The sequence below is a fragment of the Micropterus dolomieu genome, linkage group LG02, assembly GCF_021292245.1.
Source record: "Micropterus dolomieu isolate WLL.071019.BEF.003 ecotype Adirondacks linkage group LG02, ASM2129224v1, whole genome shotgun sequence".
NCBI lineage: Eukaryota > Metazoa > Chordata > Actinopteri > Centrarchiformes > Centrarchidae > Micropterus > Micropterus dolomieu.
The window spans coordinates 20,291,587-20,303,660 of record NC_060151.1 but is presented as its reverse complement, the minus strand read 5'-3'; the positions used below and the strand labels follow the sequence as shown (position 1 = coordinate 20,303,660).

At 44.9% G+C, this 12,074-nt stretch overlaps 1 protein-coding gene across 3 annotated transcripts in view; it reads left to right on the top strand.

Moving 5' to 3' along the window:
- Positions 1–9,548, top strand: part of adgrl1a (adhesion G protein-coupled receptor L1a) — a 57,393-nt gene extending 47,845 nt beyond the window's left edge. For all 3 annotated transcript variants that reach the window (XM_046036451.1, XM_046036461.1, XM_046036470.1), the window contains 10 exons: positions 28–237; positions 818–1,038; positions 1,353–1,419; positions 1,603–1,694; positions 1,843–2,011; positions 2,254–2,409; positions 3,510–3,606; positions 5,660–5,782; positions 7,175–7,192; positions 7,361–9,548. In XM_046036451.1, coding sequence (XP_045892407.1) covers positions 28–237; positions 818–1,038; positions 1,353–1,419; positions 1,603–1,694; positions 1,843–2,011; positions 2,254–2,409; positions 3,510–3,606; positions 5,660–5,782; positions 7,175–7,192; positions 7,361–8,277 — 2,070 coding nt within the window. In that variant the 3' untranslated portion in view covers positions 8,278–9,548. The remainder of the gene's footprint in view (positions 1–27; positions 238–817; positions 1,039–1,352; positions 1,420–1,602; positions 1,695–1,842; positions 2,012–2,253; positions 2,410–3,509; positions 3,607–5,659; positions 5,783–7,174; positions 7,193–7,360) is intronic.
- Positions 9,549–12,074: the final 2,526 nt, after the last annotated feature.

The following is a 12,074-nucleotide window of genomic DNA, read 5'->3' as shown; positions in this document are numbered from 1 at the left end:
ACGTCTGTCACACTATCCGGATCTCAGTACCAGGGGCGAATGCATGAACTGATCCTGTTTGTGATCACCTGGGTGGGGATTGTCATCTCCCTAGTGTGTCTAGCCATCTGCATCTCCACTTTCTGCTTCCTGCGGGGTCTGCAGACCGACCGCAACACCATCCACAAGAACCTGTGCATCAACCTCTTCATCGCAGAGCTGCTCTTCCTCATTGGCATCGACAAGACAGAATACCATGTGAGTTTGTAGCCACATGTCCTATGACCTGCCAAGGATGTTGTGTTTTCACTGGTGAATTGGGTCTTGCTTGTTTTGGGGGGGGGGGTTTGGAAAGCAAATGTATCACTAGATTTTGACTGCTCTTTAAAAAAAAAAGCACTGCACTCCTTGAAACTCAGTTGACACGTCTATGCCCCTTATGAAAGTGACAAACAAGATCAGGTTAGTTTTTTAGTTTGCAACTTGAAAAGAACATAGAGAGTTACAGTATGACAGAAGTGACTTTTTTGAATAGTGACTGTGAAACTAAAATTGAGGCAGTGTGTCATTACGTTACTCTATAAAACATTTACTGCACAGAGTAACAAATTACCACTCAATAATATGCACAGTGCCAGTCACCCAGGAGGCAGCTTTTCATTTTTCCTCTGTGAATGTCCAAAACTACTACCCAATAGTGTCTCTGCTCTTTCCTGTCCTGTTTTTCACTCAGTTATATGCCTTAATCTTAAAAAACAGTTTCACCTCTTTCATCTTAATATTTTCATTTCTCCTCTTCTTCTCTTCTCTCTACTCTCTCCCTCCCTGCTTTCTTCAGATTGCCTGTCCCATCTTTGCTGGCCTTCTGCATTTCTTCTTCTTGGCTGCCTTCTCCTGGATGTGTCTGGAGGGTGTGCAACTCTATCTCATGCTGGTGGAGGTCTTTGAGAGCGAGTACTCCCGCAAAAAGTACTACTATCTGTGCGGCTACTGCTTCCCCGCACTGGTGGTGGGCATCTCTGCGGCCATAGACTACAGGAGCTATGGGACCAAGAAAGCGTACGTGTGAAGACAGGCCTTTTGCACCTGCAGATTGAGAAGTAGGATTATGCTATTCCCCCAGCTGGAAATGTAATATGCAGTGCTGTGTGAACGGCTCTTGCACCTCCCCGCGGACTGGCTTTTCTGAACACACTTAGCCAAAGCCTGATGATTAGGCTTCATAAGATAATCCGCTGAGACAGGGAAATAGCGTGTGCATGCCTGCCTGTGTGTTTGTGTGCGTGCACACGTGTGTGAGTGTGTGAGTGTGTTCGTGTTTGTTCATAAGATTTGTTGCGCTTAACTCTCTCTTCTCCTCTGTGCCACTCCAGATGCTGGCTGCGAGTGGATAACTACTTCATCTGGAGCTTCATTGGACCCGTTTCATTTGTTATTATGGTATTAGCTTTACTGTCAGACATTATTATTCCCCTCTCTATTTTGATATCACCCAGTCAAACCAAACGTATTTCACCATGCGTGCTTTGTGAGTTTATTAACAGTGCAAAGTTAGTATTTTTGGAGCAAACTGTAAATTTCACTACGCATTTATTTAATTCTTCCTCTTGTGTCTGTCCATAGCTCAACCTTATTTTCCTCATGATCACTTTACACAAGATGATACGCAACTCTTCAGCACTCAAACCTGACTCCAGCCGCCTGGATAACATTAAGTGAGTTAAAATCATTCAATGGGAGCCTTGTAGTGTTTTTTCAAGAAACATACCCTTCTGATAAATAAGCCACACTGTCAGATGGATTCCAAATTGATTCAGATTTTCTGTGTATCATGTCATTATTTGTTAACATTTCCTCCTTCAGGTCATGGGCTCTGGGGGCCATTGCTCTGCTGTTCCTGCTGGGGCTGACGTGGGCCTTTGGCCTCCTCTTCATCAATGAAAACACAGTAATCATGGCCTACCTCTTCACAACCTTCAACGCCTTCCAGGGCATGTTTATCTTCATCTTCCACTGTGCCCTGCAGAAGAAGGTAAACGATACGAGACTACTCTCATGAGTTACAATATATTGTGGATTAAATTATGAAGAAGCGGATGAAATGTTGTAAGGATGGATGGATGGATGTCTGACTGATATTCAGCATACGTGTTCAGAGAAATTGCATTAAGTTAATTTTGCTCCTGCTGTGTGTTAAAAGCCTCTTTTCTCCACATTGGGTCCAGGCTATTGAAACTAAGTGCCCGCTGTGCCGGTGGTGTTATTTTTTTACAGGTCCACAAGGAGTACAGTAAGTGTCTGCGTCACTCCTACTGCTGCAGCCGCACCTCCACCACCAGCTCCCACGGCTCCCTGAAGAACTCAGGCCTGCGTGCCAACAACCGCTACTACAGTGGCAGCCAAGCGCGCCACGCAGCGGCCCACAGACAGGTGGGGGCAGGACAGACCTACACACAATTATGGCTCACACAAAGCAGTATGCAGGCACACCTGTACATCTTTACACATCAATCAGACCTCCGTAGAGTTGTAATGTTTTTCTTTGAACAAATTTGCTTGTGCCGCAAGATGAATTCTTTTTTTTTTGTGGAATTCAACTTGTTTCAGTGGAATGAAACAAAAAATCTATGAATCAAATGACTCTCTTGATAATATCTGACTTTTTTTAGAACCCTGTCAAGGGACATTTCCCCACCTTGCTGGTATATTTTTCCCTTGTTTAAAAGTTCTGTTATGTAAGATTCTGAAGTACAAAATGAGTGTGTCTGCGGGGGTTTGATTGCTGATCAATACCAATGACTCACAGATTACTGTGCAAAGCACTCGAATTGACTTACTAAACTTACTTTTCAGCCCACAATCACGTTGTTTGCATTAGCCAATGGCAAAGAGATGCAGCAAGTGAAACACCTCCATTACAATATGTTTTGTTCTCAGTGACAGAGCAGTATTAAAGTATGTTACATAATGATATATGGCATGTTCATGTGATGTTTGTGTTGCACATCTGGTCAAATCTAAAAAATTACTTTTATGTTTCTATCTATTATAGGCAGCCCCGTGCTTGCCAGAGTAGATGACTCATTAATAAAAAGACCCTTTGAAGTCCATGTGCTATTTATAGACACAGGCACTATGCAAGACACCAGGAAACACTGTGCATGATAGCATATGCACAATGGCATAGACACTTACTGTACACACAGTTAGTCCTGACAATCAACAAATAAGCTTTCCCACAATGTAGTAGGACGCTTCCATAACTATTGTATCAGCTACTGTAATCATGTCTTACACATCTCAAGTTTATTAGCCTCCCTTGTGATACCATGACATAGCTGTGTGCCTCTTTACCTAACACTTCAATCTCTTTGTCTGGCATGTTTGCCTATTGTTCTTTGTGGATTAGAGCAAGCCCCACAGTTTTGATTACAGCAGCCCCACTGAGTTACAAACTCTACCCGCCGAGTTTCTATATTTAACTTGTTGTCTGTTTGCTGCCACTCACTGCGCTCTGCTCCTTCTTCCAGAGTCGGATCCGCAGGATGTGGAACGACACGGTTCGGAAGCAGACGGAATCTTCCTTCATGGCGGGAGATATCAATAGCACCCCAACACTCAACCGTGGTGAGGCCTCCCCTTATCACTGCTCTGCTTCCCCTTCGTTAAGTTATGCATGGTTAAATGCACACAAACACATACACACTCATATAGACTCAAAATAAAGCATGGGAAAGGAGTGGACACAGCCATGGCAAAGTACTGTTATTAAGTGTTAAATGTGCACATATGAAAGTATACAGGATGATGAAATATCTATAATATATGTTCGTATGCTCGGTGTATTAAGGTTAACTGATGATTCAGATTCCCTTGCAGCCAGTGAGCCAGCCAAACACACATCCATATCTTCTTTGCAGTGATGCATGTAGTCCCCACAGCACATGAAGTGAAATGTGTGTGGAGTCACTGATTGTCTCAGCCTCAGCAACTGGTGGCATCACCGTCACAGCCATAAGTGACACAGAGATGATCAAGGTTGGCTCAGGTTCCGGGTTGGTTGTGGTGGGGGGGGGGTTGTTGATGATGACACAGAGGCAGTTGCTAAATCAGCCGTCACTCTCTATGCTAATTTCATCCATTTTCTTTTTAATGAACTGATTAGCGTGTGAGCGAACAGGGGGTAATTATTCTAATTGAGGAGAGTGACAGGAGCAAGGCAGAGGGTGAGGAAGCGGGGTGCTACGAGTTAGCTGAATGGATGAGAGGTGTGTGTGTGTATGTGTGTGTGTGTGGTCGGGCGGGTCGGTTTCCGGGGCTATTCGTCACGATAGAGCAATCACCAGGCCTGTTGGAGACACATTGTGGATCATTCCATGTTGTGCTGTCAAACACAAGCAACTGTGCTGTAAAGCCTTTATTTTCTGTGCTTCTGAGAAAAGTTTGTCAGTTGGCAGAAAGTGAAAGAGGAAGGCGAGCGCGGGAGGGAGGGAGAGGAAAAGAAAGATATCGAGAGAAACGATATCATGAAGGAGTAATTAAAGAGGCCGAATCTGGAGAAGAGACGCTGCGTCGTTATCTCTAGCATCTTGGATCTCTTTGATTTCTCCACTTCACTTCTTTATGAACCACAATCTCTTTCTGACAATAGTAATGTGTCCAAAAGACAAGCAGTGTATACACACACACACACACACACACACACACACCAACACATACATACATACACACACAAAGCCTCCCATGATTCCCCTTGCCCTACTTTCTCTCCCCACTTAAAGCTAGTTCCTTTAATTTTCTGCAGGATATTCCTATGAGGTACACACAGAACACTAATCCCAACTAATTTGGTGTTGTTTGTAAAAATTCTGGCATGAGGAACTGGGAAAATGTGGTTGAGTCAAGACACAGCAGAACGAGCCAGAGAATAGAGGGAGAGGGGTTTGTGGCATGCCAGAAAGATGGACAAGGGGAAATGCAAGAAGAGGGAAAATGACAAATAAATAGCTGTGTGTGAGTGCATATTTTATTTTTTTTAGAATTCCCAGCTCCCTTGCTGTGTGATGAACGGTAGGCGTGAGACCTGAAGGTTGCACTTTGCCTTGGACTACTCTCCGTCATGCTGTCCTATTTTTAATTTCATGGCATTTCTGTTCGAGTTGCCTCAGGCTGGAGCCATACATGGGCATTATACAACATTCTCAGTGTGCCATTTCTTTGAATTATATTTGTCTTGTTGTGGCATTCACATTTCACTGGGAAATTAACTGTGTTTCAATGGCTACACCCCTAGACTACATAATGGCATGCATTACTGTTCTCCCCCATCTGAATACATTGTCAGGAGCCAAAGGGAAAAAAAGAATGGCAATGCTCCAAACAGTACCTTTCCCCTGCAATTGTATTTTTACTCAAAGGTTACAATCAGCAGGCATAAACATTGAGGGGAACACTGTGAAATGCATTATGCTATAAAGCACTGGCATAACAAAAATAGCCCCATCTGAATAAACAGTAAATATTTTTATGATTCCAGATGTTATTAGTCTGGAAATGTGAATTTCAAAACGTTACACCTATTGTACACTACTTCTGCTTGTGCATGCTTTGCATACATTTCAGACAAAGATAAGAACCTATTTCTGATTATGTTCATTTTTTTTCAATGTTTGTGATGCAGCGACCATGGGCAACCACCTTTTGACGAACCCGGTGTTACAGACTCGCACTGGCACCTCTCCTTACAACACTCTGCTGGCTGAGAGCTTCACCCCACCCTCGCCTGGCGTCTTCAACTCTACCGGTTAGCTCCTCATAAACGTCCCAGTCTGTGTGTGCAGTCTTGTCAGCATGTGTGTGTATATACACGCACTCTGTCAGTAGTTTAACGCGGTGTACACAAACTCACTACTGTATTTGAGTGCTTGCACATGTGTGTGTGTCTGTGTGCACACGCGCGCATGTGTGTGAGCCTGTTTGTGTGTTGTTTTTTCAGACTATGTAGCTGTCAGACGGATTCACTAGGCTGAGCAGAACAGAGCCAAACAGTGCCTACAGCCTAACCAGCCATCTGGTCAGATCTTGAATCTTCATGAGAACAGCCACAAATTGATTAGAAGTTTAGCTACAGCTGCGACTGCCAGAAATCTTCAGGACAGTTTTCCTGTTCCCAAACAGAAAAAGTAGTCGGCTTAAATCATGACGGCCATAGAAAGGGATCAGACAGCTCATGCCCAGGGACAGTCCATCTGGGTGGAGGTCGGTCAGGTGTGAGTGCTCACTGTAATTGCCTGTGTGTGTGTGTATACTTGCTTCTATCTCAGAGTGGGACTTTTTATTTTTAAACAGCCTGATGGCTATTTTATCACATGCATTCCCACACCCCTCTTTGGATGGAGCTGCTGAATTAGACATGTTCTCGTAATTGCTCCACTACTGTACCAATATTCACTTGTGTGGCTGGTCGCACCGGCAGAGTATCAGACCCAGTGTCTGAGGACTGAAATTTAAGGCGGCGTTTCTGTTAAATATTTTAAAGCCTCTCTGCACAATACGTCAAGCCTGATGGCCACAGGCCTGGCAGCCAAGACATTTTTAGAAGAGAGTGGGAGAGGAAGTAGGGAGAGCACTTCATTAGAATGTCTAATTAACCACACCACCACTGAAGAAGAACGTTGATTAAAGTCATACTACACATTAAGTTTAAAAAATGAACACGGCTGCTCTGGCTTTTGCTTTGCTGTGTGATGGTAATTTGGGAGAAAAAGCACAACATCTTTGGTGTGTTGAAGGGAAGTCGTAAAATAAACATCACTTCTACTGTACAAGGTTTTGTATGAATTATGTATGTATCCAGGTATCACTGACAGTAGTAAATAAATATCCAGAGTATTGTGGCTTAGATGGAAATGTTGGATGAATATGGTGTCAAACAAACAGGACTAAGTCTGCATAAATCAGAGTTAATGTGACGGTGCATGTGTTTGTGCATGTGGTAAGAGTTGGAAGGCTGGTGAGAGTGTGAAACAGACCGAGAGAAGAAAAGGGGCGGATGGACATGGATGTTTTTTATTCTGTTAATGGTTCCCTTTTGAAATTTCTTAAAAATGAATACATCAAGTTAATGTTGCATCATTAAAGAACATTTACTGACTAGTGTCTTTCATTTTATTCACTCCACATGACTTTCTCTCAGGAACCTTCCGTGACCCGAGTAAGTGTTATTCACCTCAGTTCACGTCACTGTAAGATACTCCAGCTTACATTTTTACCATCTTATATTAATTCTTCTTCTCTTACTGACACTTGAATCTGTCTGTGTGATAACATGCCAAAAACTCTCTCTGTCTTCTGTCTCTCTTCTGTTTGTGTTTGGGTCCAGAGAGCACATTATCTAAGGCCCGTGACCCCTGTGGGATGGAAACCCTGCCCTTGAATGGTAACTTCAACAACAGCTACTCCCTGCGCAGTGGCCCAGGGGGTGGAGGCGGGGGAAGCTGTGACTTCCTTGGTGGCGGGGGCGGGGACAGTCCCCCCCCCCTCCTCAATCCCCGCAGCTCAGAGGCCCTGGGAGGAGGAGGCATCCGGCGAAACCTCTCTGATGCCGCGGCCTTTGAGAAAATGATCATCTCTGAGCTTGTGCACAACAACCTAAGAGGTGGTGTTGGCGGAGGAGGAGGAGCAGGTGACGTAGGGGACAGGGTGTGTGGCAGCCTGGCCAGGGGACGTCCTCACGGTGGGGTTAGTCGTGGGACAACGGGGGTTGGGCCAGAGCCATCTATGAGCATGGATGAGGACGAGGATTTTCGGAGAGAGGGGCGGCAGCGTGCTCCGCAGGATGTGGAGCTGCTGTATAAAGCTCTGGAGGAGCCCCTGCTGTTGCAGCGAGCCCAGTCAGTTCTCTACCAAAGCGATCCAGAGGAGTCAGAGAGCTACACGGCAGACCTCACCGAGAGCCTGGGCCACAGCGGCCATAGTGGGCAGAGTGCTGGCGGGCAGGGAGGCAACAGAGCACCAGACTCCCCTGCCCGTGACTCGCTGTACACCAGCATCACCAACCTGCGAGACTCACCGTACCCTGACAGCAGTCCTGAGCCCCTGGAGGTGGTACCTCGTTCAGCCCAGCCACCTGAAGAGCTGTACTACAGCTCCGGGAGGCCCGCCCTGGGGTCTCGTGGGGCCCCCATGCAGACCTTCTACCAGGTCCCACCCCGGAGACCAAGTGGGGAGGGACACCAGGCTCAGGAGCCTGCCCACAATGAGGGAGACGGACAGATGCAGCTGGTCACCAGCCTGTGACTGGAGCCTGAAGGAGGAAATTGGGGACTTATGTGATGGCCACAGCCACCTCCTAGCCCGCCTCGTTCTCACGTCTCTCCACTATCTGCTTGTTTGGTTGCCTTTCTTTCTCTTGACTTTTATTCAACTAACAGATGAGCAAACAGAGTGACCTTCAGTGGGGGTCGTGGCTGACTCTGCAGAATCAGCCTTTATCTTTAGCCCTCCTTCGTCTCATGGAGATGAGTGATGGGTGTTTTTCCGCAGAGCATTCATCGGCTCTCTCCAATCCCAGTCCTCCCCAGTTCCTTTGGTACCCTAAGGCCAAGTCCAGCACTCTGAATGTACCGATTCACCCCCTTAACCTTGAGATATTTCAAAACTTTAAAACTTTGTTTTTTATGTAATTTCACTTTAGACCGGCCTCCGGAGATGGAAATTTCGTTTTGTATTTTATCTCATTTCCCTTTCATACCATCCATAGGTCTTTTTTGAGTCATCATTTGATAGGAGTAGTTAGCTGTGGAGACAGGAATATAGTACACTATAATAACCTAAAAAATGTCTCACAGAAAGCTCTTCATTGTTGCCAAAAATATCTTTTATTGAGCCAGAACAGAAACTAGAACACACACATACACACTCACTCATCCAGAAGTGCTCATTACTGAACATCAAAAGTGAAAACAGGACGCCATCTAAGTAAAAGGGAGCAAGAGCTTTTGTTCCAAGCAGGCAGTGGGAGCTGATTCAGTGTAGTTGCCTTCATTTTCACTTGCTGAATCAACGGCTATGTACAGAAGTGGAGTAGAGGCAGAGACGGACACTGAGGAGGCACTGCACCACCACTGCATTCTTAAGACTGACCAATCCTCTCCACTGTTCTCTCTGGTTGTTTGCTTTAGGCATTTGAAAAGTTAATGACTGCCTTCCTATTGTTTTGAAGAGAGTATTCAATTTGTTGACTTTGGGTCTGCATTCTCTGGGGGCTGCAAGAGCGAACTGGTGTCGCCCCCTCCCCCTGTACTTTGCTGTTAGAGCCTAGCCAGTTGAAGTGGACCTGTTTCCTGTGTGTGGTTGTGACAAACAAGACTGTAAATGTCGCAAACGCACTAGTCGACCAATTGGTATAACCATGTACATAGGAACCACACATGAATCTACTTTATTCCTACTATGTAAATAGAGACACCAGATGATCAAAAGCAACAAAAAGTAACAAATACTATGAAAAATGACTTCTTGTACTGCAACAAACCGACGAAAGAAAAAAATAAAAATGTTTTGGAGTTCGTGACCTGAATGATACATTCTATCTCTCTCCCCTGTTGCTTGATCTCTTGCTCTCTCGCTCTCTCCCTCTCTTGCTCTCTCATTCTTTTGCCCCAGCACTGGGCCATTCAGTGAAAAATTCTTAGTGATCCAATGGAGAGAGAAAGGCAGAGAGAGAGAGAAAGACAGATTATAATGTGTTGTAGATTTTATTTATACAAATGAAAAATGGAACAAAAAATCCTGGCACAATTTTATGTAATATAATCTGTTACATGTTGTTAATGTTTGACCTCTGACAGCCGAAGGCAGCATGGTGTGGGAGGTGTGGGGCAAGCGAGATCGTCAAATGTCATGCTGTGCCTCACAGGCACAATAAAGCATTGTGGGTAAATGACAACATCCGTGAAGGGATTTGGTTTGCTCTTGTATTATTTGGAAGGTATAACCAGATCACATACTTTTAACAACATGGGTTTTAGCATGTTTGATAATGACGTTTCTTTTGCTATCGGAGAATATTGTATTTTGCTGTTTCTTAAGATAGTTTCAGCATTATTCCAGAGCCTAATGTGACAATTCATTCATTTCCAGTGTGCATGTGTTTGTGTGCATGTGTGTAAGTATGAACGTGTCTGAATGGCTGGTTATGTGTCCAGAGTGCTTGTACGTGGCGTGCACCAGAATTTTGTATGTGCACAGACATAGGCTATTTTTTGTGACATGACTTGAATGCACATCAGAGAAGGGGGATACTCATCTCAGAGAGCTGCCATTACGTCTCAGCCTCAAATGAAAGTTGCTCTTGCCATGGCGTTCAGGTACAAGGAAGACATGAGAAATCAGACCGCCTCGGGAGACGTGAGATAACCGTATACCATGAAAATGACAAGCAGGGTTGACCGATCGGGAGGAACATGTTTCCAATATGCCACCTTATGCAAGCGATACATTTGAGAAATTAGCTGTCAAGAGAGGGCCGCTCATGAGGCTCCTTTCATCCAGCTGAAATCTGTCTGACCTTTTAAAAAAAAGTAAGAGAATTTGCCTTCTTCTACGCTGTATTTATAGGTATTTGTTATGGTTTATCAGTTTTTATGTATGTTTTTGTAATATCTATTCACATTGATTTATTCATGCCATTTTTTGATGTCTCCCTCAAAAATTGCGCCAAGCAAAAGTGTGAGATGGGTGGACGGAACGTGAGCAGAAAATAGATGCATCCACTGCAGTGTGACATTTGGCTAGGGCCTGACTGTCCCACTTCTAAGAGAACCCAAAGGACAGCTTTTAGCTGTGGCTCCTGGGGCTGAGAGAGAGAGAGGGTTAAAGACAGATAAGCAAGAGGGATTACAAGGATTTGCCGCCATTTATTCTTGTTATTCAAATCACTTGTGTAAGTAACATTGTACGGGCCACGGAGCGCGATGAGGCTCAGAAAGACAGCCCTAGTATCATCACTTGAGTTATAGAGGGAACATGTGCAATACTGGTTTGACGGTACGTGACTTGGATTTGTAGCTGAACCTGGGAGCTGCCTGTGTTTACAAATGAAAAGACAATATGCACATGTATTCTGCTCTGCTGCAGTGCTGGACAATGTGAAGCACGGATCTTAAGGCTCAGTGGAGGGGCGCTGTACCAAGGCAACACTCACTGGTCAGCTGAGGACAACTGAATGTATTTTAACAAGCAGGACCGAAGATAAAACAATTCACTCCAGGGTGCAAGTGTTAATGGGAAACACAAGACGGCCATCATCGTCTTTATCCTCATCATTCTCACTGCCATCATCATTAACTCCATCCCTCCCTCAGTCTATTTGACATAATGTGCTGATGCTGATCTCTGCTGCTCAGCTGGGACCTGCCCCAGGGAGAAACACTGTTTAGACAGACACTCCCCATGAGAGGAGGAATGTGCGTCACCTTGGGCCTCCTTCCCCTTTTTCCAGCACCTCCCAGCTCCTTCTCCTTTCCTCCCTCTTCCCCCATCTCATCCACATTTTAATATCAATCTCAATGGACTCCATTAGTGCAGCACTTCTTTGAGAGTGTTAATTTGTTTTGTCAAAACCTTTGTTTATCCCAGATTAATATCTTAATAAACAGAGCAGTGCTGTACTGTGGTAAATGATAGTGAGAGTACAGTAGGAGGCCCATGCTATTGGATGGAGGCTCACACAATGGAAGTTTCTCCATCACTCAAAGCCCTCCAAACCTCTGATTACAGTAATAACACTGTGGGTACTAATTTACTTGCTTTGAACTTTCCCTCACTCTCTTTTCTGCTCGGTGTGTCTGTCTCTTTCTGCAAATGTTTAACACAATTCCCATTCCATGACGGTGGCAAGCTTGATATGCTTGTGCTCCGGTGGTTAGGTGGAAAGTTCTTTAAAAGGTGGGATGCTCAACCTTTGACACAGTGCTGTCTCACCCCTGCAGCTTAGTGTCAGTAGAGAGCGAGCTGTGGCATTGTTCAGTCTGTCATTAGACAGCAGAGGTGCCAGCAGGTCTACAGTACATTTACTTGCAGTTGACGCTTTC